Source organism: Notolepis coatsorum (assembly GCF_963971535.1).
Source record: "Notolepis coatsorum genome assembly, contig: SCAFFOLD_1009, whole genome shotgun sequence".
Taxonomy (NCBI): domain Eukaryota; kingdom Metazoa; phylum Chordata; class Actinopteri; order Aulopiformes; family Paralepididae; genus Notolepis; species Notolepis coatsorum.
In genome coordinates this window covers 50,589-72,787 of record NW_028171766.1, presented here as the reverse complement: position 1 = coordinate 72,787, position 22,199 = coordinate 50,589, and the positions used below count along the sequence as shown (strand labels likewise).

General features: G+C 46.5%; 1 protein-coding gene across 1 annotated transcript; it reads right to left on the bottom strand.

The window, feature by feature from the left end:
- Window positions 1–2,591: 2,591 nt before the first annotated feature.
- znf703 (zinc finger protein 703) lies at window positions 2,592–7,209 on the bottom strand. Its single transcript, XM_084339116.1, has 2 exons — window positions 6,404–7,209; window positions 2,592–5,384 (listed from the first exon to the last, which is right to left on the bottom strand). Exons 1-2 carry the CDS (start codon window positions 6,833–6,835, stop codon window positions 3,687–3,689), a joined length of 2,130 nt encoding a protein of 709 aa, XP_084195242.1. The 5' UTR covers window positions 6,836–7,209; the 3' UTR covers window positions 2,592–3,686.
- Window positions 7,210–22,199: the final 14,990 nt, after the last annotated feature.

Genomic DNA, 22,199 nt, shown 5'->3' with positions numbered 1-22,199 from the left:
ATGTGTGACATAAGTGTGTGTGTGTGTGTGTGTGTGTCTTATTCATTGGAAGAGCCCATTCATTTCTGACCCTGACATACATAAAGTTAGATCTATAGCAGAAGGTGAAGGAGGCTCTCCCATTGGTCAGTGTGGAGGAATTGCTTTTGTTTGGCCCAACAGCATAAACCTCACACCTTGGTGAGAGCCAAGGGGCTAAAGCCCCCCCCCTCTCCACTCTTAAGCCCAGTGTCCCCTGCTCAGTGTCCTCCCAGGTGGCCTTAACCCTTTCACTACCACACTACAGGAGGTTAACCCTTTCACTACCACACTACAGACGGTCATGTAGTAGTGTGGTAGTGAAAGGGTTAACCGTCTGTCGTGTGGCTGTGAAAGGGTTAATAATAACCCTTTGTCGTGTGGCAGTGAAAGGGTTAATAACCCTTTGGTAGTGTGGTAGTGAAAGGGTTAACGAGAGCCCTCCTCTCTTAGCCCAAGCTCAATTTAACTCAATGTACTTTGTTACTATGTGTGTCACCATCAAACCTATAATGATCACGATCTCCGTGGACGACGAGGTTCGCCGTCGCATCAGGAATGTAAAGCACACACACGTTCCCACGCGGTAACATGTCTGAGCTTCCCAGAGCGGATTCCTGGCAGGCAGGGCAGACAGGGCAGACAGCCGTATACAGGCCCCACCTCGAGCCGCCGTTGATCTGCCGTCTGGGGGCATCTTAACCCGATCTGCTCATTCAAAGCAGACTGGCAGAACGGCTTCACAGGTGTGGTTGTCGTCTGGGCGAGGCAATAGCGAGGGCTATACCAGAGCCCCATCCGAGCAACCCGACACCTCCCGGGCGAGCCCATCGACCTGGCCCCCTGCCCGGGCGCTAGGGAAGGCTCATCGCCCCGGCCTTCACGACACGACACACACACAACATCTCACGAAGAAAAAAAAAACGCACTGAAACAGGAGCGTTTTCTCTCTCGTCACCGCGGCCGACAGGGTGTTTTGACCCCTGCGGGCGCCTTGTCAGAGCGCTGAGCGACCGGCGCGGGTCATCTATACTTCGCTCAAAGGGCCCCCGCGGTGTCACGTTGCCAGGAAATGGCATATTACCGCTGCCAATCACACACACCGCCGCCCGCCCGCCCGCCGCTGCCACGGTAACCCGAGCGACTGACAGGACCTTATCCCCCGAACGTGTCAGGACAGCGGTGCTTTGACTCCCCTCCGATGCTTATCAGGAGGAGTCGACGTGGAGAAAATGGCATCCTGATAAGGAGGGCCAGACAGACTGTCAAAAAGCCCCCTCTCGCCGTGAAAGGGAGAAGGGGGGGGGCTCTCTTTTCCTGCCTCGACGTGGCACTGAGACGTGGCGTGGCCTCGCCGCGAACCGCATGCCATTAAGACGAAATCCATGAGGAGGACGAGCGGCAGCAAGGCGTATCTTTCAGGTAAGACCGCATTTCCTGCATAGCTGAGGGCTGAGAGGCGCGGAGCACTCGCGGTCTGCTCACCATCCGCCTGTCTAGCGTCGGGGTAACACTAGCCGAGGTAAAGCACACCCAGGACCATCCATCACCTGAGGGCTGCCCGGAGAACAATGGTGACTGGCACAGCTCCACTCCACATCAAAAGAGCCAAGAAGACAAGACTTGACAAAGGCTTATATCTCCCTTCCTCTGTGTGTTGTTCCATCTCTCCGAGTTTCCCCCTCAGCTGCCAGACTCAGAGCCCCATATATGTCACGTTAAATAAAGGATAGGCTGTTTTCTCAGTCGTCCTCCATATGTAATGATTTCCAATGAGGCGTGGTTGTTGGTTATACGTGAATTTATATTCGGCGTGTAGTGCGTTTTAAGGGGGGGGGGGTAACTCCCCGTATCAACTTAATGTGTTATTTCGAGTCGTTTCGTTGTTTGTCGAGGCAGGGTATGTCACTATTGTGCTATATAAAATGCGTTGAGGCAATTCCCCTGGAGCGCCCCCCCCCGCCGTCTACATTAGTTCCCAGGGAACGCAGAGGGCAAATTAATCTTTTGAGTCATAGGAGCTGCTGTGACAAGATTGACAGGTGACCTCATTCACACCAGGAATTTTGTAGGTCAAAAAAGAAATGTAAGTGAGATGGATGACACTATAATACCTATAATAACCTAATTATCTCTTTCTCATTGTTTTAAAACTCATATGGTTGTTGTTTAGCAGTGAAGAGGACTATATGACGCTGGTTCTGCTGTCAACATCGAAGTTATCTTGGCAGGAATCTCAGGAATCCTGTTTCATCATCTCTGTTCTCAGCTCCAGGACTTGTTTCCTGCTACGCTTGTCTCAAGAGACACATATTAATCAAAACTTATGACAGATTCATCTGTTCTCCTTTGTTCTGTTTTTCCAAAGGAAAGAAGCTGATAGAAATAGAAACCGATTCTGATCCGCTGAAATGAAGACGACAGAATTTTACATAGTCATTGTCATTTATTTAACAAAATACGACTTCCCCTTTAATTGGACATCACTGCCAGGTGCCCAACCCCCCCCCCCTCCCTCCCCACCCCTCCCCGCCAAATACTTTACAAAAAAATATCACATCTCTTTGCTTATTAATTTGCTGTACAGATAGAAATCAAGCCAAGAGTCGAAAAAACGAGATGTGATTTTTAACATTCGCTCTTTAAAAGGAAAAAAAAAAACGCGAGGAGACACGATATATTCAAGTTGTCCCGTTCGTTCTGCTGCGTGTGTCTCTCTCCGCGGATCTGCTTGAAGGATGGTCAAACGAGAGAGAGAGAGAGAGAGAGAGAGAGAGAGAGAGAGAGAGAGGAGATGTGTAGCTATAGCAAACATGAAAGCCAAGCGCTCGGTACAAAATAAATAAAAAGAAGACTTCTCAGTAGGACGTCGAGGGAACAGAATGTAAAGAAAGAGCAAAACTCTGAAACCATAATAAACCTCGGGGGGATAAACACAATGAACACATAAAAGTCAAGCCTGTGCTGCGTCGTCAAGCTTACATGCATCCCTCCGCGGGCGAGACGACGACCGCGGCGGCGACCGCGGACGGACGGACGGAGGAGCTCACCGTGGTGCGTCACCGCGGCTGAAGGTTATTGCCAATACCCCGTCACGCCGCCGCCTCGATGCAATCACTACACCCAGCGTGGACTCGGGACGTCCAGAGGGGCTATTGCGCAGCCCCCCCACAAGAGGCCATCAACCAGCCCCAGCCTGTGGTCCCTCTGAAGGACAGCTGTGGACCCCAGGGGGGGACCCTGCTGCGGACCTCGTTCCGGGACGGTAGTACATCCGAGTGGGTCTGCAAGACGTGCAAGAAGAACCCCCTCCCTCCCCCGTTTGTCCTGTGGTCCTTCCGAAGGGGGGGGGATTCCCCCGCCCTGTTCTCTCTGGGGAGGAGACAGCAAATCCTTTAGAATGGTACGAAAGATGTAAATAGATTCCCAAGTCAACATCCATTCCAGGGGCTCGGGGCCGGGGGGGGGCAGCCAGCCAGCCGTAATCGTTTCTTTTCCCCAAGCCAACTCAATCCACACACAGTCTCAGAGCGGGCGGTGGAGGAGGAAGCGATGGCCTGCCGTTAATAAGTAGTTTTAGGAGCTTGTTTATGTAACTGGATCGTGTGTGTGTGTGCGTGTGCATGTGTGTGTGTGTGTGGGGGGATAGGGGGGGTTGGGGGGGGGGATCACTGGTAGCCCAGGGCGGAGGCAGAGCCCAGTCTCTGGCTGTAGAGAGCGTAGTGGGGGTAGTAGGGAGCCGCGGCGGGCAGGGAGTGCAGGGGGATGGAGGCCGGCCCGCCGGGGGGCAGGTGGACCTTGCTGTAGGGGTGGTAGCGGGCCAGGCCCAGGCCGGGGGGCGCCCTGAGGGAGAAGGTGCTGGGCAGGGAGGCCGCGCCGCTCTGGTGCGGGGGGAGGTGCATGCCGTGGCACGGGGAGACGCCGCCGGCCGAGGAGACGGGGCAGCCGCCGCCGCCACCGGAGAGCAGCTTGCCGGCGTCCATGATGCCCCCCCCCGACAGGGCGGTGTGCGTGCGCAGGTGGGACAGGAGCTCGTCCGAGTTGGCGAAGCGCTTGTCGCAGGGCCCGCCGGCCGACACCCAGTTGCAGGCGTGCGGCTGCGGGTCGCTGTTGGGGGGCAGCTGCATGAAGCCGTACGCGGCGTAGAGCGGGTGGTGGGCGAGGGAGGAGGCCACGCTGGAGGAGAGCGAGCCCGGGTGGAGGGAGTGGTGGTGGAGGGCGGCGTGGTGCGAGGGGTACACCAGGGACGGGAAGCCGGCGGACTTGAGGCCGGCGGAGGGGTCGTGGTGGAGGCAGGAGTTGCAGTTGCTGCCGCCCAGGTGGGGCGCGGCGCTGCTGGGGTAGCTCAGGCAGTACGGGTCCCGGCAGAGGCCCTGCATGAAGGACGGGGGCGAGGAGGCGCTCGGGTGCTTGCCCATGCCCAGGCCCGACTTGTCGAGACCCGACATAAACTGGTGGGGGGACGGGTAGCCGGCGTAGGCGCCCACCACCGAGCCGTGGTAGCCCATGGCGGAGGCGGCGGACAGCGGGAAGAGGGACTGGCTCGTCTTGTAGGGGGAGATGGGCGCCACGTGGTGGCCGGCGAGAGCGGGTTGGGGGTCCCCTTTGCCGCCGCCCCCCTCGTGGGTGGAGACGCCGCTGTCCGAGCTGCCGTTGCTGGAGTTGGCGCTGGCGCGCACGTGGCTGGAGTTGGCGTGCTGCGGACTGTCCAGGCCCGCCTTGTGTATTTCCTCTTTTTTAAGATGGCCGCCGCTGTTGTTGTTGTTGCCCCCGCCGCTGGTGCTGCTGGGGCTGCCGTGCTCGTGCTGCGCGCCGGGGCCCTCGCCGTTCAGAGTCTGAGAGTGAGGCGTCCGCCGCCCGCCACCGGAGGGGGACTGGCTCTGTCTGTGAGGCTGTGGGGCGTGTCCTCCGGGAGGCGTGGCGCTGCCCGTCCTGGAGTTGGGGGAGATGGCGTGGGGCGCGAAGGACGACTGGTTGGTCGAGCTCCCGTTAGCAGTGCTGCTGCTGCTGCTGCTGTTGTTACCGTTGTGAACTCTGAAGCCAGCCTTGTCGCCATTAGTGCTGCTACTGCTGCTGCTGCTGCTTACGCCTCCATCCCTGCTGCGACACTCTCCTCCTCCGCCCACTTGCTTGTAGGGCTTGAAGGAGCTGGACTTGTCGTCCACGGGGGCACGGTGGTCTCCTCCGTGCTTCAGGCCGGAGGAGGAGGAGGAAGAGCGCCCGCTGCCGGACTCCTTGTCCCCCGAGCCGCTGGACGACACGGAGCTCAGCTTGGAGGAGGAGGAGGAGGAGGACGGAGGGTCTGGTTTGCCGATCTGGGAGCAGGTCTGGGCGAGGAGGGCCAGGGGACTCTTCTTGGCGTCCAGCTAATATAGGAGGAGAATATATAGATTTAGATTATTAACGGTTGGATTTTTAACCCTTTCACTGCCACACTACTACAGGTTAACCCTTTACTATCACACTATACACAACCGTCTGTAGTGTGATAGTAAAGGGTTAATCTTTTGTAGTGTGGTAGTGAAAGGGTTAACCTGCTGTCGTGTGGCAGTGAAAGGGTTAACCGTATGTATTGTTGCATGCAGTGAAAGGGTTAACCGTATGTGTTGTTGCAGTGAAAGGGTTAACCGTTTGGTAGTGTGGCAGTGAAAGTTAATGGTTGCGGAGGCCGATACGCTAACAATATGTATAGGCTACTTAGCTTAGCTGTTATTATAACTATAACATTATAGGCTATAACATAATAAGTACGCTGTGATTACTTCACTATATAGGGGTAACGTCTTAATTACGCGCTAGCATTATGTAATCAGTAAGGGTATGATGATGTAATATCGTTTATTAAGTAACTGTACACGTACTTAAGTAGTTACACGGTCCCTTTATAGACAAATGATTTATTAGTGAGTGAGAGGAGGGGAGGTAGTGAGCGCGTTTCTCCTTATAGCTGCGTCTCCAGAGACCTGAGAAGACGTTGTGCTTATTATCGTGTTTCTGCTCTATATCACGTCGAAGTTTCATGTCAGTTTGTAAAGATATAGAAAGAAGAAAGACACGGGACCGTAATGATTTGTTGGATATTATATATCATGTAAACTATAGAATCATCCAGTCGCAGTCAACGTTAGCAGGTCGTGGTTGACTGTGACTGATGATTCTATAGTTTACATAATATATATATATATTTTTTAACATCTGACATTTTCCATTTCCGCATGTAATAAAGTGGGAATTAATAAACGTCGGCCAATTTCATACTCGAAGGAATTAATAATCGAAATGAAGCGCATGCACAAATTAAAGTATAAAAACGCAGTCAAATATGAAACACAGAAAGGAATAATACAAATAAAATAAAATAAAAATACAGCTCCCAAATAAATACCTCGATGCTGACTGGCGCCGACGTCAGCGGCTGCAGGTACTCCGGGTGCAGCAAGTGATGTCCTGTGTGCGCGCTCAACATCTTGAGGATTCTGATGGGGAGGCGCTTCGCCTGTCGAACAGGGTCCAGGGGGGTCAGAACGGGGGTCAGAACCGGGTCCAGAGGGGTCCGAAGAACCGGGTCCAGGGGGGTCAGAACTGCAGGGTCCAGAGGGGTCCGAAGAACAGGGTCCAGATGAGTAAGAACAGGGTCCAGATGAGCCAGAACCGGGTCCAGAGGGGTCCGAACCGGGTCCAGAGGAGTCAGAATATGGTCCAGAAGAGGAGTCAGCACCGCACGGGACTTTATGGTGTCACTGCAGGCGTCGATCAGCTCAGAGGTCCGCTCGCGTTCCAGATGCGTAATAATTGATCCTAAAGGGGGATCTTTCATTGGAGAGGGGGCGCGCTGATTGTGGATATTATATGATTGACTTTTTTACTCAAAAGTGATGATGCTCCGGTGAATTATAAACTGTTTACTCCATGTAAACACCGCGTCGACGTTCCCCATACGGCCGTTAAGTTCCGAGTGGAAGAAGGAATAGTTAGTCCGACGGGTTATTGTCACCGACGCGCCTCTTCATACTTATTATTGGCTTCGATTCCAGTTTTATTCCATGTGTGTTCCGCGTGAGAGACGCGATTAATAAACAAATCTATAATTGCCAAAAAAAAAAGCACAAAACAACAACAACAAAAAAAGAAAAACACATAGGAATCCAAGCGATCGGGGCGAAAAAATGGTAAAAAGCCTCCCCACTGAAAACGCGCACCTTCTCACCAGCAGCCGCTCCGCGAGTGTGTGAGATCACAAGAGGGACACTTCAAAGTAAAGTCGACCGCCGTCCAATAGGCTAGCGGGTGGCTGCATTGGTAATGAGGGGGGCGGGGCGTCGAGCCGTCATCATCTCCGAGATTGATAGACCACTGCACTTCCGCGTTACATGGAGCTCGTGAGGGGGAGGGGGGCGGGGCGTCGGGCCGTCAGCTGCGAGATTGATGATAGACCACGGCACTTCCGCGTTACATGGAGCTCGTGAGGGGGAGGGAGGAGGGGGAAGCGAGAGCGCGAGGCAATAGAATGATAGACCACTGCACTTCCGCGTTTACATGGAGCTCGTGAGGGGGAGGAGGGGGGGAAGCGAGAGCGCGAGGCGATCAAATGTGAAGGTTGATTATCTTCCTTTCCCCCTTCGCCCCACGAGCTCCGTGAGCTTAAAATACCGGAAGTGTTGCGGCGGTCTATTGTCCACCGTCATGTCGGATATCACAGGAGAAGATGAGGGTGCTGAGGAAGAAGAAAAAACCTGTCAAACGCAAAACCACATCTAGAACGTGTTGTATAGTTACTACCTGTGATGCCGTTCCTGGTGTTGGTGTGACCGTGATGATAACCGAACAACACAGCGGGTGCGTGAACAAAAGGGGGCACTAGCGGACGTTCATATTGCTCTATTATTTATCTTTTATTTTTATTTTTAAAAATTTTAATTTTTAATTTATGTGTTTTGTAAGACGGACAGATAGCAAAACATACATTATATACGCATACAAAAAACAACAGGTTTAACTGAAACCTCACCAAATAAGATAATTTCATATAAATTATATTCTCAGCTCTCATCTCGCTCATAATTGTATGCCCATTATGTTAATTAATCTCTCGTGATTAGCTTAAATCTAACCCTGACATGTAGCAGCATATGCATCCATAATTAAAATTTCAAAAGAAATGAAAAAAAAACTATTTCCAGATTGATAACCCTGTATTTTGGGTTTGAATGAGTTTGAATGAGTCATGGAATTATGGTTATGTAAAAGTTTAATCGAGGCCATGATGGGCGGACATGTGCCCTTCAAAAAATAAAACCGACAACACTGTCCCCTTTGATGAATCGCAAATTTGATCAGTGAACAACGCTTATCGAGTTAAAATCCAACAGTAAGTCTATTCAGTGGACTGTACTATTTACTCACAGCTTAGATTTGATTCTGAGATTCAGGGACATCTCTCTTGTCCGTTCAGTTCCACAAACACATGTACATGTACTGTATTTGCAAATCTGGTATGTCATAAATGTATAGATGTAGCAGTACTGTCTATCTGTATGTCGTGTATGTCATATATGTTATGATGAATTGAAAATGGGGGGCCCTGATGTAAACAAGATAAAAGTCTTTCTCTTGTCTGCATCCCCTTAACAATTGTGTGTATTGAGCCGTACTGTATTGTACCCATTCTGCAATCTGTTAATAAAGTTTTCAATCAATCAATCAATCAATCAATCAATGTCCTCCTGTTGTATCTACTGGACTTCTACAGGTATCACAACTAAGATGACACACATCCTAAATGTAAAACGTCAATATATACAGCTACAGATATAGAACTTTTGAGGCCATAAAGTAAATTAAAGTAATTTCTTTCTTGTTTGGTAAGAATCAGCAAAAATAGTATAAATAATAAAAATTGTATATATCACTGTACATATTAATACTACAACTCTGTATATACATCTGATTAGCACTATTACGCAGTAGTACTAATGTATATATTGTATACTCCAGTTTAATCCGCTGTACATTGTATATCACTATTGCACTTTACTGTTACATTTGCACTCTGGTTGGGTGCCTAACTTCTTTTTGTTGTGCTGTATGATGACAATAAATTGGAATCTAATCTAATCCATACTAATAATCTTGAGAAACAGTGCTGTATATATACCAAGCCCGCTTGTTGGTTAAAAACTGGAATATAATTTGAATCATTTGAAGATCCAAAGCCTAAAGTCACCTAAAAAAATCGTATAACTCCAAGTGATTACCACCACCATCTAAAGACTTTAATACACTTTCACGTTTCCCTTTCTCCTGACATTCTAGTTATGGTTTTTTTGTTGGACACGACAAATCCTTTGCTTTTGCCTCCCTTTTGAGTTTCGCATCTCTCAGCACATTCAGGGGCAATAACTCAATAACATCTACAGAACGACCCACTCAGACATCCATATTCATTTACTCTTTCTGTGCCATTTTCACAAGCAAAAGAGAAGAAAAATGTGATAAAGACAGATTGACTCTATATTAATAATGGTCCTATAAATCTGGAATGTTAATAACTTCATTGCATTACCGCCTGCTGACTGACTCTGCAATGAGCTAATTTTGTTAACCTAATTATACAATGAATTGGTTAAAGTACTTAAAAATTACGCCTGACAAGAGCTATTAGAGAGAGCCTGAAATAGTCGGCGGCAGCGAGGCTTTGATGCTCTGGATCCTTCGCCCGTCTCAATTGAGTGCGAAATTTGCCCTAATCCCTTATAACCTGTGGGCAAAAGGGCTGCATAATGTGAATAAGCTGATGAATATTTGTCCTCACCGCGTCCTCCGTAATCTGCAGCAGCTGTTCCTCAAATAGAATTAGAGAAGAATGTAAGATAAAGTAATGAAAGTTGCGACAGAAACCATTTTTCTTTTTACCGATAGTATACCGACGACGCAGAAATACACACGCCGTCCTTGGAACAGAACCCTGTTTCAACCAATCTTCGTACTCCGAGCTGAGGCCATTAGCTGTCTTTTTACATCAACAGAAATAACCAGTAGGCCTGTGTGTGTGTATGTCTGTGTGTGTGTGTGTGTTTGGTTGAAGTAATTGCCGCCTTGACCCCCGCGACCTCTCAGCAACAACAGCCACCACCAGTCATCCATCAGTGTCCCGCTCGGCGATAAGGAGGAGAGTGGCGGAGCGGCATCCTATGAGGAAACGGGGTCAGAGGTCAGTCACTCCGCGCTGTGGGACGAGACCGCGGAGAGGGAGCGACCTCGCTCGTACTAGGCTGGCTGACGGGACGCAGACGCGGGTCTACGATGCGTCGCCGGCGTGTTTCGCGCAGGACAGCGCCGCGGCGGAGGAGGAGGAGCAGCGGGGTCAGACGAGAGAGCTTGAGAAAAGGGGGGTCCGGTGACGCACAGATATTATAGGCAGACATCCTGCGACTTGAGGAGCGATGAGAAGCTGCTTATCTCGAGTGCTTCTGCTCCGCCGCCGCTGCTGCGGTTGTTGTTAGCGAACATCCCTCTCGCGGATGACAAGGCGGTGGAGACACGCCAGCTATAATAAACAAAACAAAAACAATTCCTTGAGTCTTAACTTGCTTTCTTTCACGATGGCTACGTTCACACACTGCAGGCGAAAGGGGCCCGAATCAGATTTTGTTTGCTCATAATATGTGACTCATGTGATCATATGTGACTCAGATGTGGTTTTTCTCACGACAGTGTGAACACGGCACAAATCACATGGAATCCGATCTTTTTAATTCTGATTCGGGCCACTTTCATAATGTGGGGGACCCTGATGTAAACGAGACGAAAGTCTTTCTCTGGTCTGCATCCCCTTAACAATTGTGTGTATTGAGCTGTACTGTATTGTACCCATTCTGCAATCTGTTAATAAAGTTTTCAATCAATCAATCAATGGTGCTAGTGTAACGGAGGTCCGTGAGTATGTCCACAGTCACGATGGACTTCAAAGTGTTGTGAAGTGACTGTGTGGCACGTAGCGGTACTGCAAGTCAAACTCACTCCCCTTAAAAGGCATCCAGACCCATTACTTAGAAGTGAATTCATCTCTTGGTACAGTGGTCTGCGATGTCGCCCGCCGTGCGGGAAACCGGGGTTCGACTCCCACTCAGGGCATGTCAAATGAGACCGGTTTCACTAAATCAGATACAGGTCTGATTTATTTTGCAGTGCGACCTCAGTCTGAACAGTCGTGCGACTTTCATGCAACTCTTATGTCAATCTAGATTGTTAATTTACGCATGCGGGTCAGTTCAGTAGCGTGTCACCAGTTCACACTGGAATCTGATATTGGCCACATTAAAAAAATAATTATAATAATGTCTAACAGCCAAACAAAAACAATCTGACCTGAGCAATGAATCAGAATTGAGCACTATAAGGCTCACAGTGTGAACGAGGCCGATGTCATACATTGAACCCATAATGCAAAGACAACATGCACACACTGGTTAGATTGTGATTCCAGAATAGACTGCATATTTTAGTGGCTAACGATGTAACCTTTAAATGCCTCCTCCACCGTCTCTTTCATGTGCAGTCGCCAGTAGTAATATTTCACGAGGGGTGACACCATAAAGGACAGAGCACAGCATGGTCTGGCCTGGCCTTCCTCCGTTGAAGACCATCGATATTCATTTACATTTACATTTAGTCATCTAGCTGACGCTTTTATCCAAAGCGACTTACAAGTTCTGTACAACAAGTCAGCAGGAAGGGAAGGGTACAACTCTGGCAGCTAAGTAAGATTGTTCGTCAAACAGTGTTGAACTTGAGTGCTACAGTCTTGAGTGGATAGTAGTAAAGACATATTAGCATAGTAGGTAGTAGTATAGGCAAGGTAGATTTCTTAATAGCAGAGTGCGTACTAGTAAAAGACAGTTGTTGTTTAGTTTTTTTCCTTCTTTATTTCAGATATTGATTTAAGAAGTGTGTTCCTGAAGACTCTGGCAGGAGCACTCATTCAAGGGTACTACGACTATGCGTGCACCTCATGGTACCAAAGCACCTCAAAGGCGCTAAAAACAAGATTACAAACATCACAAAACAAACTGGTCAGACTACTACTTGACCTTATCCCCAGAACCCACCTCACCCCTGCCCACTTTGACAACCTAGGATGGCTTAGAGTAGACGACAGAGTACAGCAACTTGCAATGGGCCTGGTCTACAAGATACACTATACGACTAAGGTACCCTTGTACATGTCAAAATACTTCCCAAAGGTCAGTGAATACCACGATCACAACACCAGAGGGAGCTCCACAAATCATGTTAAACCCAGATTCGGCTCAAACAAGGGACTAAACACATTTCGCAATTATGCCACATCAATGTGGAACGCCCTACCCAAAGCTGTAAAGGAATGTGAATCCCTACCCACATTCAAAACCGCTCTTAAAGAGCACCTACGGGAGGCTGCAATTCGAAACTGGCCACCGTAAATTCATTCATCATTCATTCTAGTCGACGATGGAAAATCGGGCGGGTTTCGGCCGTCCTGGCCGTGGTGGGACCTCATCCCCCTTCTCTTCTGTGTGTACAGTAGTTACTGGGAGGGGATGACACCATAAGATGTATTTTCCTTGGTCTGGCCCGGCCTTCCTCTGCCTAGCCTTCCTCGGTTGAAGACCATCAATATTAATAGTAGGACGGTCTGGGGGGGGCGGGGGTTTCGACATCAGTGAGAGGGACGACGGACCGAACAATAGTCTCCTCTTCAACCTTCCATGACTCGCCGCCTTGAAGCTGGCCGTCAACAGCTGTGTGGCGTACCGTCGAGTGAGCGATCGCTCGCTTCCTGTTGATAGTGAATCCAGGAGAGGTTTCCTCTCCGTATCCACTTATCTTCAGAACGTAATCAAAGCGGCAGCACCTAGCAAAACAATGGAACCGAGTTTAAAAGTCCACACAACCGTGGACATGGACTCCTGCCAGCGGCCGGAGAACTAACCGCTGCAGAACCAGAGAACTGTTAGGAACGTCTGACCCACTAAGACTTAACCACCGGAACCTGCACGGACTACAATGTAAGACGTATATATATCGTGCCAGTTAGGGCACCTTGTGTAAATCAAATCAAATCAAATTAGAATTTATTTGTAAAGCCCGCAATCACAAGTCAATGTCCCCATGGGCCGGACAAGTCTTCTTTAAAGTCAAGAAGAAACATCACGATAAGTCAAGAACAATAAAACCCACCATGACGTCCAAAATAAATGTTAAATAAATAAATGCAACACTCCCAGACATACCCCAAAAACTCACAAAAAACCTAGCAATAGGGGAAAAAAGCACCACAGTCAATGTGGAGGAGAGAAACCTTAGAAGGGCCGTTCAAGGGAGGGATCCCCCTTCTTGGATGTCGGTGATAATAATAATAATAATAATGGCTTGGATTTATATAGCGCTCTTCATGACACCCAGAGCGCTTCACAGAGTCCATTATTCGTTCATACACAGTCATACCGGTGGTGGTAAGCTACAATTGCAGCCAGAGCTGCCCTGAGGCAGACTCACGGAAGCGTGGAGAATAATCATCGCCTACGGCCCCTCCGACCACCACCAACATTCATTCACATGCATACACATTCATACGAGGCAAGTAGGTTAAGTGTCTTGCCCAAGGACACAACGGCAGTGGGATGGACATGGGCTTGAGCGGGATTCGAACCACCAACCCTTCGATCATTGGACGACCCGCTCTACCCCTGAGCCAAAGCCGCCCCATAGTAGTGTTGCTATGGATGATCGATGGGTGGAGAATAAAACAGGCGAAATAGTTGGTATGTATGTACATATACGTGTAATAAAACACAAATATGTACATGCAATAGCAACTGGGGTACATAAGAACATTTTTGAAAGATTTAAATAGAATAGAGCTAAGAACAAAAGAGAAAGCATAATATATAATAGGGAAACAAGCGCTAGTAGGAAAATAGGATAACGGCTAAGGTGTATACTGCACCTTGTGTATACTGTTTACTTTTACTCTCGGGTCCGATTATCTCTGTCTGTGAACAGTGCGAGTGTTTCTTCACTTTGGGAAAGTGGATGATTAGAGACTTTAGGAGAATATTAGGAGTCTGATGTTTAACCAAATGATCTTTCATTTCTAAGTGGGAATAAATCTTCAATGATTCCTTCATCTGCTAAACAGGCATTCCTTCCCAAAGTGAATTAGATTAGATTAGATTAGATTCAAATGTATTGTCATCATCATACAGCACAAGTACAGTACAACCAAAAGAAGTTTGGCATCCAACCAGAGTGAAAATGTAACAGTAAAGTGCAATAGTAATATAGAATGTACAGGTGATTAAACTGGGTATAAAACATATAAATGAGTACTACTGATAGTTGTAGTATTAATATGTACTACAGTGATACAACATTGGGATATAACGTGGCAATTAACTAGCAATGGCTTTAAAGGAACATGTCAACATCATGGGACATGCGCTTACCATCTCCTCCAGAGTCAGACAAGAAGATAGATACCAATTCAGTAGAATTCAGTAGAAAGCTGCAAGCTAGCTTAGCTTAGCACAAATAAACGCAAGCTGATACGGATCAGCTAGCCTATAGCTTAGGGGAGCATGTCTATGTTCCCCGGGTCCTATGTTCCCCGCTTTGATTGATTGATTGATTGAAAATTTTAGACCACCAGCCCTGATTCCAAAGAGGGCCTAAGCTTAACCGTTCGAAACAAGGCGGACATTAATAATTAATAAAATAATAAAAATTAATAACATTTTCAATCTATTAATCAATCAAAGCGGGGAACATAGAACCTGGGGAACATAGGACCCGGGGAACATAGGGATGATCCCTAGCTTAGAACTCCAGGAGAGGTGTTTTTTGACCAATGCCAGGGCTAGCCAGTCCGTATCCGCTTCCATTAATGTGTGCTAAGCTAAGCTAAGCTAGGCTTGCTAGCTTTCTACTGAACGCACTGAAGAGGAAAAATCGCTATCTATCTTCTTGTTTGACTCCGGAGAAGACGGTAAAGCAAATACCCCGTCATGTTGGCGTTGTTCCTTTAAAGATAAACAAATACCAATGTTTATTTCGCCTCTCTCTCACAGAGGCTTCGGTACATGTGTTAACAATGAAATCTGTTTACAATACAATGCGATCGAAGACAGCTGAGGATACGGCCCTAAAAGCATGTGTATTTTACCAGGAATAGCAGATACACACACCGACACCGACACGTGCACACAGACACACAAACATACACACCCAAACGCACACCATCTGTGTGTCCGTCTATTTACATATTTAAACATCCGCTAATCTCTCTCACATTGATGTGTCAGTCAGCTGATGTGAACAGTGCACTTATCAGCTGGCTTAATGCTCGGGTCCTATTTGTTTTATCCTTCAGTGTGTGTCCACCTGTCATCTGCTAATCTGAACAATCACTTATGCACTCAGATATTTAAATAACGGGAGCTTATCTTACTTCTTCGAACACACACACACACAGACATGCACACACACACAGAGAGAGACACGCACACACACACACACACAAAGACATGCACACACACACACACACACAGAGACCCACAAATGCACGCACGCACACACACACAAACCCACGCATGCGCACACACACACACACAAACCCACGCATGCGCACACACACGCGCAGACACACAAATGAACATACTTGCATGCAGACACACACACACATGCAAACACGCATACTGTATAATATATACATACACACACACACACATACAGATAAACACACACACATAAATATACATACATACATATACACAGACAGACAGACAGACAGACAGACAGACAGACAGACAGACAGACAGACAGACAGACAGACAGACAGACAGACAGACAGACAGACAGACAGACAGACACATACACATATACTGTACATACAAACACACTCACACATACATACACACACACACACACACAGACTCACACACACACACACAGACTCACACACACACGTACACATTCCCTCGCCGTGCCACACACACCCTCCTCGGCAACAGATGCTGCCATTGTGCCCAGCAGCAGCGGGGGGGGGGGGGGGGGGGGTATCTTGTCCTGTGGGCGGGAGGATCCTCGGAGATCATGCTGCCAGAGAACGCCAGCCCACAATCAGATAGCGCTGCTCTGTGGAACTTCAGCTGACATCAAAGGTGCTTTTTTCAAACCCTCTAGATTCGGCTTTTTATTATAGAGAGTATCTTATTATTCCCAAGCACCCGAGGCTGCGAGGCTACCACTCACTCCAAGATGAACACGCTTCAATGGCAACAAAGTATCGTAGCATAGTAGTATAGACATATTAGCATGATAGGTAGTAGTATAAGTATAGTAGCATAGTATTATAGACATATTAGCATGATAGGTAGTAGTATAAGTATTGTAGCATAGTAGTATAGACATATTAGCATGATAGGTAGTAGTATAAGTATAGTAGCATAGTAGTATAGACACATTAGCATGATAGGCAGTAGTATAAGTATAGTAGCATAGTAGTATAGACATATTAGCATGATAGGTAGTAGTATAAGTATTGTAGCATAGTATTATAGACATATTAGCATGATAGGTAGTAGTATAAGTATTGTAGCATAGTAGTATAGACATATTAGCATGATAGGTAGTAGTATAAGTATAGTAGTATAGACATATTAGCATGATAGGTAGTAGTATAAGTATAGTAGCATAGTAGTATAGACATATTAGCATGATAGGTAGTAGTATAAGTATTGTAGCATAGTAGTATAGACATATTAGCATGATAGGTAGTAGTATAAGTATAGTAGTATAGACATATTAGCATGATAGGTAGTAGTATAAGTATTGTAGCATAGTAGTATAGACATATTAGCATGATAGGTAGTAGTATAAGTATTGTAGCATAGTAGTATAGACATATTAGCATGATAGGTAGTAGTATAAGTATAGTAGCATAGTAATATAGACATATTAGCATGATAGGTAGTAGTATAAGTATAGTAGCATAGTAGTATAGACATATTAGCATGATAGGTAGTAGTATAAGTATAGTAGCATAGTAGTATAGACATATTAGCATGATAGGTAGTAGTATAAGTATTGTAGCATAGTAGTATAGACATATTAGCATGATAGGTAGTAGTATAAGTATAGTAGTATAGACATATTAGCATGATAGGTAGTAGTATAAGTATTGTAGCATAGTAGTATAGACATATTAGCATGATAGGTAGTAGTATAAGTATTGTAGCATAGTAGTATAGACATATTAGCATGATAGGTAGTAGTATAAGTATAGTAGCATAGTAATATAGACATATTAGCATGATAGGTAGTAGTATAAGTATAGTAGCATAGTAGTATAGACATATTAGCATGATAGGTAGTAGTATAAGTATAGTAGCATAGTAGTATAGACATATTAGCATGATAGGTAGTAGTATAAGTATAGTAGCATAGTAGTAGCCTATTTCCGGGTCTAACAGCCTGCAAACTACCTGGCGTTCTATCGCCATGCTCTAAGACAAACTCTAACCTTAACCAACTTCGAAAGAGTGCCTAAGCTTAACCGTCGGAATCAGGGCAGACGTTCTATCGCCATGCTCTAAGACAAACTCTAACCGTAACCAACTTCGAACGAGCGCCTAAGCTTAACCAGTGTAGAAACTTGCGGTCCCACGATTGGGCATACATGTCACATGACCAGAAATGACCTGGCCAATCAGAGACGCGGAAACACTCTTCGGCTGCCCAAAGTATTCAGGCGGTGGGGATTGACGTGGTGGAGATTGATGTGTGGGGTGGGGTGTTTGGAAAACTGACTGTTCCTGGCAAGCCTTCTAGTGATCCATTGTTAAAGCGCCTCCGAGTTAATCTCTTCCAGTAATGAAGGACACTCTTATCTCAGTTTTTGGATGAATCCCACTCATGAGAAACAACTAATATGTGATTCTTCTTGCAGGGAGTGCAGAAACATCTGCACTCCTATCACAGATAGCCGATAAATGACATTATTAAAGAAATTCCCTATCCATAGTCGCCGTGGGAAAAAATAAAATAAAAAATAAAATAAAATAAATTCCCTGCCTACCCATGGCCTTAACTGACAACCAACAGGAACCAAACAATATTTTCTTTTATGCCTCATAGAAGATGGCCACAATGAGTGATGAAGAGGACGAAACGGTCGGCGACGGCATGGATGGACAAGACGATCATCCATGGCTCTATAAAAATACATAGTTCAAGGACTCCAACCTTATAGTGTTGTTGAGTTGCCATCATTCAAAAACCTGATAAATGGTTTGCAATGAATGAATGAATGAATGAATGAATGAATGAATGAATGAAAACTTTATTTAACAGATTGCAGAATGGGTACAATACAGTACGGCTCAATACATACAATTGTTAAGGGGATGCAGACCTGAGAAAGACGTTTGTCTTGTTTCATCAGGGTCCCCCATTTTCAATTCATATAGACATATATGACATACATGACATACAGATAGTCAGTACTGCTACATCTATACATTTATGACATACCAGATTTGCAAATACAGTACTGTTTGTGATACAGAAGGAGTCAAGAAAAGGGAGTATATACATTTGACGTAGAAACTGTACATTGGAGGAGGTTGGGTGGGGGGGTTGGGTACATTGGGATATTGACAACCATACTGGGTAATTTACATTGGAGGTGGTTGGGGGGGGGGGGGGCGGGGGGGGGGGGGGGGGGGGGCGGGGGGCACACTGTATAAACAAGTAACACTGTACATTGAGGGGGGGGGGGAGGAGACACTGTACAAACAAACACAATTGTACATTGAACTATTGACAAAACCATACTAGGTAAATGACTGTACATTGGAGGGGGTTGGAATGATTGGGTTAGCACTAACGTCATTACGAGGCCCACTGTCCGCTCGAAGATCAGCAAAGCTGCTCAAACCATGAAAGAGAAAGTCACTGCTGCGCTATGAGTGAAGTTGAATGGATCACGACAACAACAGATTGCTGGACAGCCCGACGAAGAAGTTTCATTGGGGTAACCGCTCACTGGATCGACACTGAAAGCTTTGAAAGGCGTTCTGCTGCAGAAGACTAAAGGGCTCCCATACTTTCAATGTTTTGGCCAGTGCCTTAAACGACATTCACTTGGAGTACAAAATCTGCATTATGCTGTGGTTAATATTGTGATATTATTCAGGGTATACTCCAGTATTCTGTCTTAATATTGTGATATTATTCAGGGTATACTCCAGTATTCTGTGGTTAATATTGTAATATTATTCAGGGTACTCCAGTATTCTGTCTTTAATATTGTGATATTATTCAGGATAATCCAGTATGCTGTGGTTAATATTGTGATATTATTCAGGATACACCATTCTGTTTTTAATATTGTCATATTATTCAGGATACTACAGTATTCGGTCTTTAATATTGTGATATTATTCATGCTGTGATGTGAATGCCGTCCATGTTAGTTTACCTTCAATGGAGAAGTGCATTAAATAACTTTAATGCAAAAAAGTTTCCTCTGTTCTTTCATTTCAGCATTGTCTATCGCAGAACACATTCCATTGTGGGCAGAGTGTATGCTTGGTTTCATTCCAGCCTTGCCTAAACACCAGCTGATGATTTCACTAATTGGCTCACCTCTTCAACTAACTCACCTGGTGCAATGTATAGTTAAAATGAAAACTTGGCCGATGATGAATCCTTAAAAAAAAAAAAAACTCTGACTTTTACTTGAGTCCGATTTTGAGACAGTATCCATACTTTCACTTAAGTATAATTTCTGGGTATGTTTTACACCCCTGAGTATAAGTATATTAGTATAGACATATTAGCATGATAGGTAGTAGTATAAGTATAGTAACATAGTCGTATAGCCATATTAGCATGATAGGTAGTAGTATAAGTATTGTAGCATAGTAGTATAGAAGACATATTAGCATGATAGGTAGTAGTATAAGTATAGTAGCATAGTCGTATAGACATATTAGCATGATAGGTAGTAGTATAAGTATAGTAGTATAGACATATTAGCATGATATGTAGTAGTATAAGTATAGTAGCATAAGTAGTATAGACATATTAGCATGATAGGTAGTAGTATAAGTATAGTAGTATAGACATATTAGCATGATAGGTAGTAGTATAAGTATAGTAGCATAGTAGTATAGGCATATTAGCATGATAGGTAGTAGTATAAGTATAGTAGCATAGTAGTATAGACAATATTAGCATGATAGGTAGTATAAGTATAGTAGCATAGCAGTATAGACATATTAGCATGATAGGTAGTAGTATAAGTATTAGCATAGTAGTATAGACATATTAGCATGATAGTTAGGTAGTAGTATAATGTATAAGTATAGTAGCATAGTAGTATTTACATATTAGCATGATAGGTAGTAGTATACGTATCGTAGCATAGTAGTATAGACATATTAGCACGATAGGTAGTAGTATAAGTATAGTAGCATATAAGTATAGACATATTAGCATGATAGGTATAAGTATAGTAGCATAGTAGTAGGGTACATAAAGTTAAGTTAAATGTTCTAATTTTCTAATCTTTGTCCAGAAAGCTACCCTTCTGTGTATGTCCATCCACAGACGCTACTCCCTCCTCCAAGAGCAGAGCAATAGTAGATTTCATTGTGCACCTTGTTCGACCCGCCCCCCCCCCCCCCCCCCCCCCCCAACTCCCCCCACACACACACCTCCACCGCCCCCGTCTCCATCCCCTACAAACCACTGACCATCCATCACGCGTCCACAGATCGACACCGGCCCTCACTCTCACTGTGGTGTAAAATTACTTTTACTTTCCAGGGGCAGCAGAGAGATCTATACCGGCTCTCCCTCTTTCTTCCCTCCGACCGACCGGTAAAGGTGCAGTGGAAATTGATGGTGACCGCGGGACCCCGGAGGCGCGGAGCAAACCTCTCCATCGCTCCCCTCCAGCCTTCACTCCCACAGCCGCAGCGGCCGGCCAATCGTTTCCCATTGATCCCCGCGCCGTTACCGAGACTTAAACAGAGACACAAAAGAGGAGGCGTCGTCGTGCATATCGCATTTGTCAAGCGGTGTTGGGGGGGGGGGGGGGGGGGGGGGGGGGCGTCCGTCTGGGCCTTCTTTACGTGGCCAGGAGGAGCCGCGCATGCCGGGGCCTTTGTCCCCCCCGAAGTGTGATGTCCCCGTGGGCTGCACGTGAGACCGGACAGCTGAGTGTTAACTGGGACTCTATACTTCCTCCTGGGGCTCAACTTCCTCCTGGGGCTCAACTTCCGCCTGGGCTTCCACTTCCACCTGGGGCTTCCGACTCTCCAGGACATTTATACCAAGCGTTGCAGGGCCAAGGCTGAACTCTACTTCCTCCTGGAGGCTCTACCTCCTCCTCTACTTCCTCCTGGAGGCTCTACCCCTCCTCTACTTCCTCTTGGAGGCTCTACTCCCTCCTGGAGGCTCTACTTCCACCTCTACTTCCTCCTGGGGCTCTACTTCCTCCTGGGGCTCTACTTCCTCCTGGGGCTCTACCTCCACCTCTACTTCCTCCTGGGGCTCTACTTCCTCCTGGAGGCTCTACTTCCTCCTCTACTTCCTCCTGGGGCTCTACTTCCTCCTGGAGGCTCTACTTTCTCTTGGGAGCTCTACTTCCTCCTGGGGGCTCTACTTCCTCCTGGGGCTCTACTTCCTCCTGGGTGCTCTACTTCCACCTCTACTTCCTCCTGGGGGCTCTACTTCCTCCTGGGGCTCTACTTCTACCTCTACTTCCTCCTGGATGCTCTACTTCCTTTTTCTACTTCCTCCTGGGGCTCTACTTCTTCCTGGGGGCTCTACTTCCTCCTGGAGGCTCTACTTCCTCCTGCTTATGTTTTGTTCTGTTTAATGCTTGTATGACTCCAGATGTAAACATCCCAGGACCGTGGATTATAGGGACGGTCACGAGTAATGTTTTCCCAGATCGAGTACTACTCGCGTGAATTACTCGAGTGGTGCTCGAGCAATCTATTTTTAGAACGCATCTTAAAGCGCATGGCAGCATACTAGATAATGAGATATTGAGCGTAAACGCACACACACACACACACACACACACACACACACACACACACACACACACACACACACACACACACACA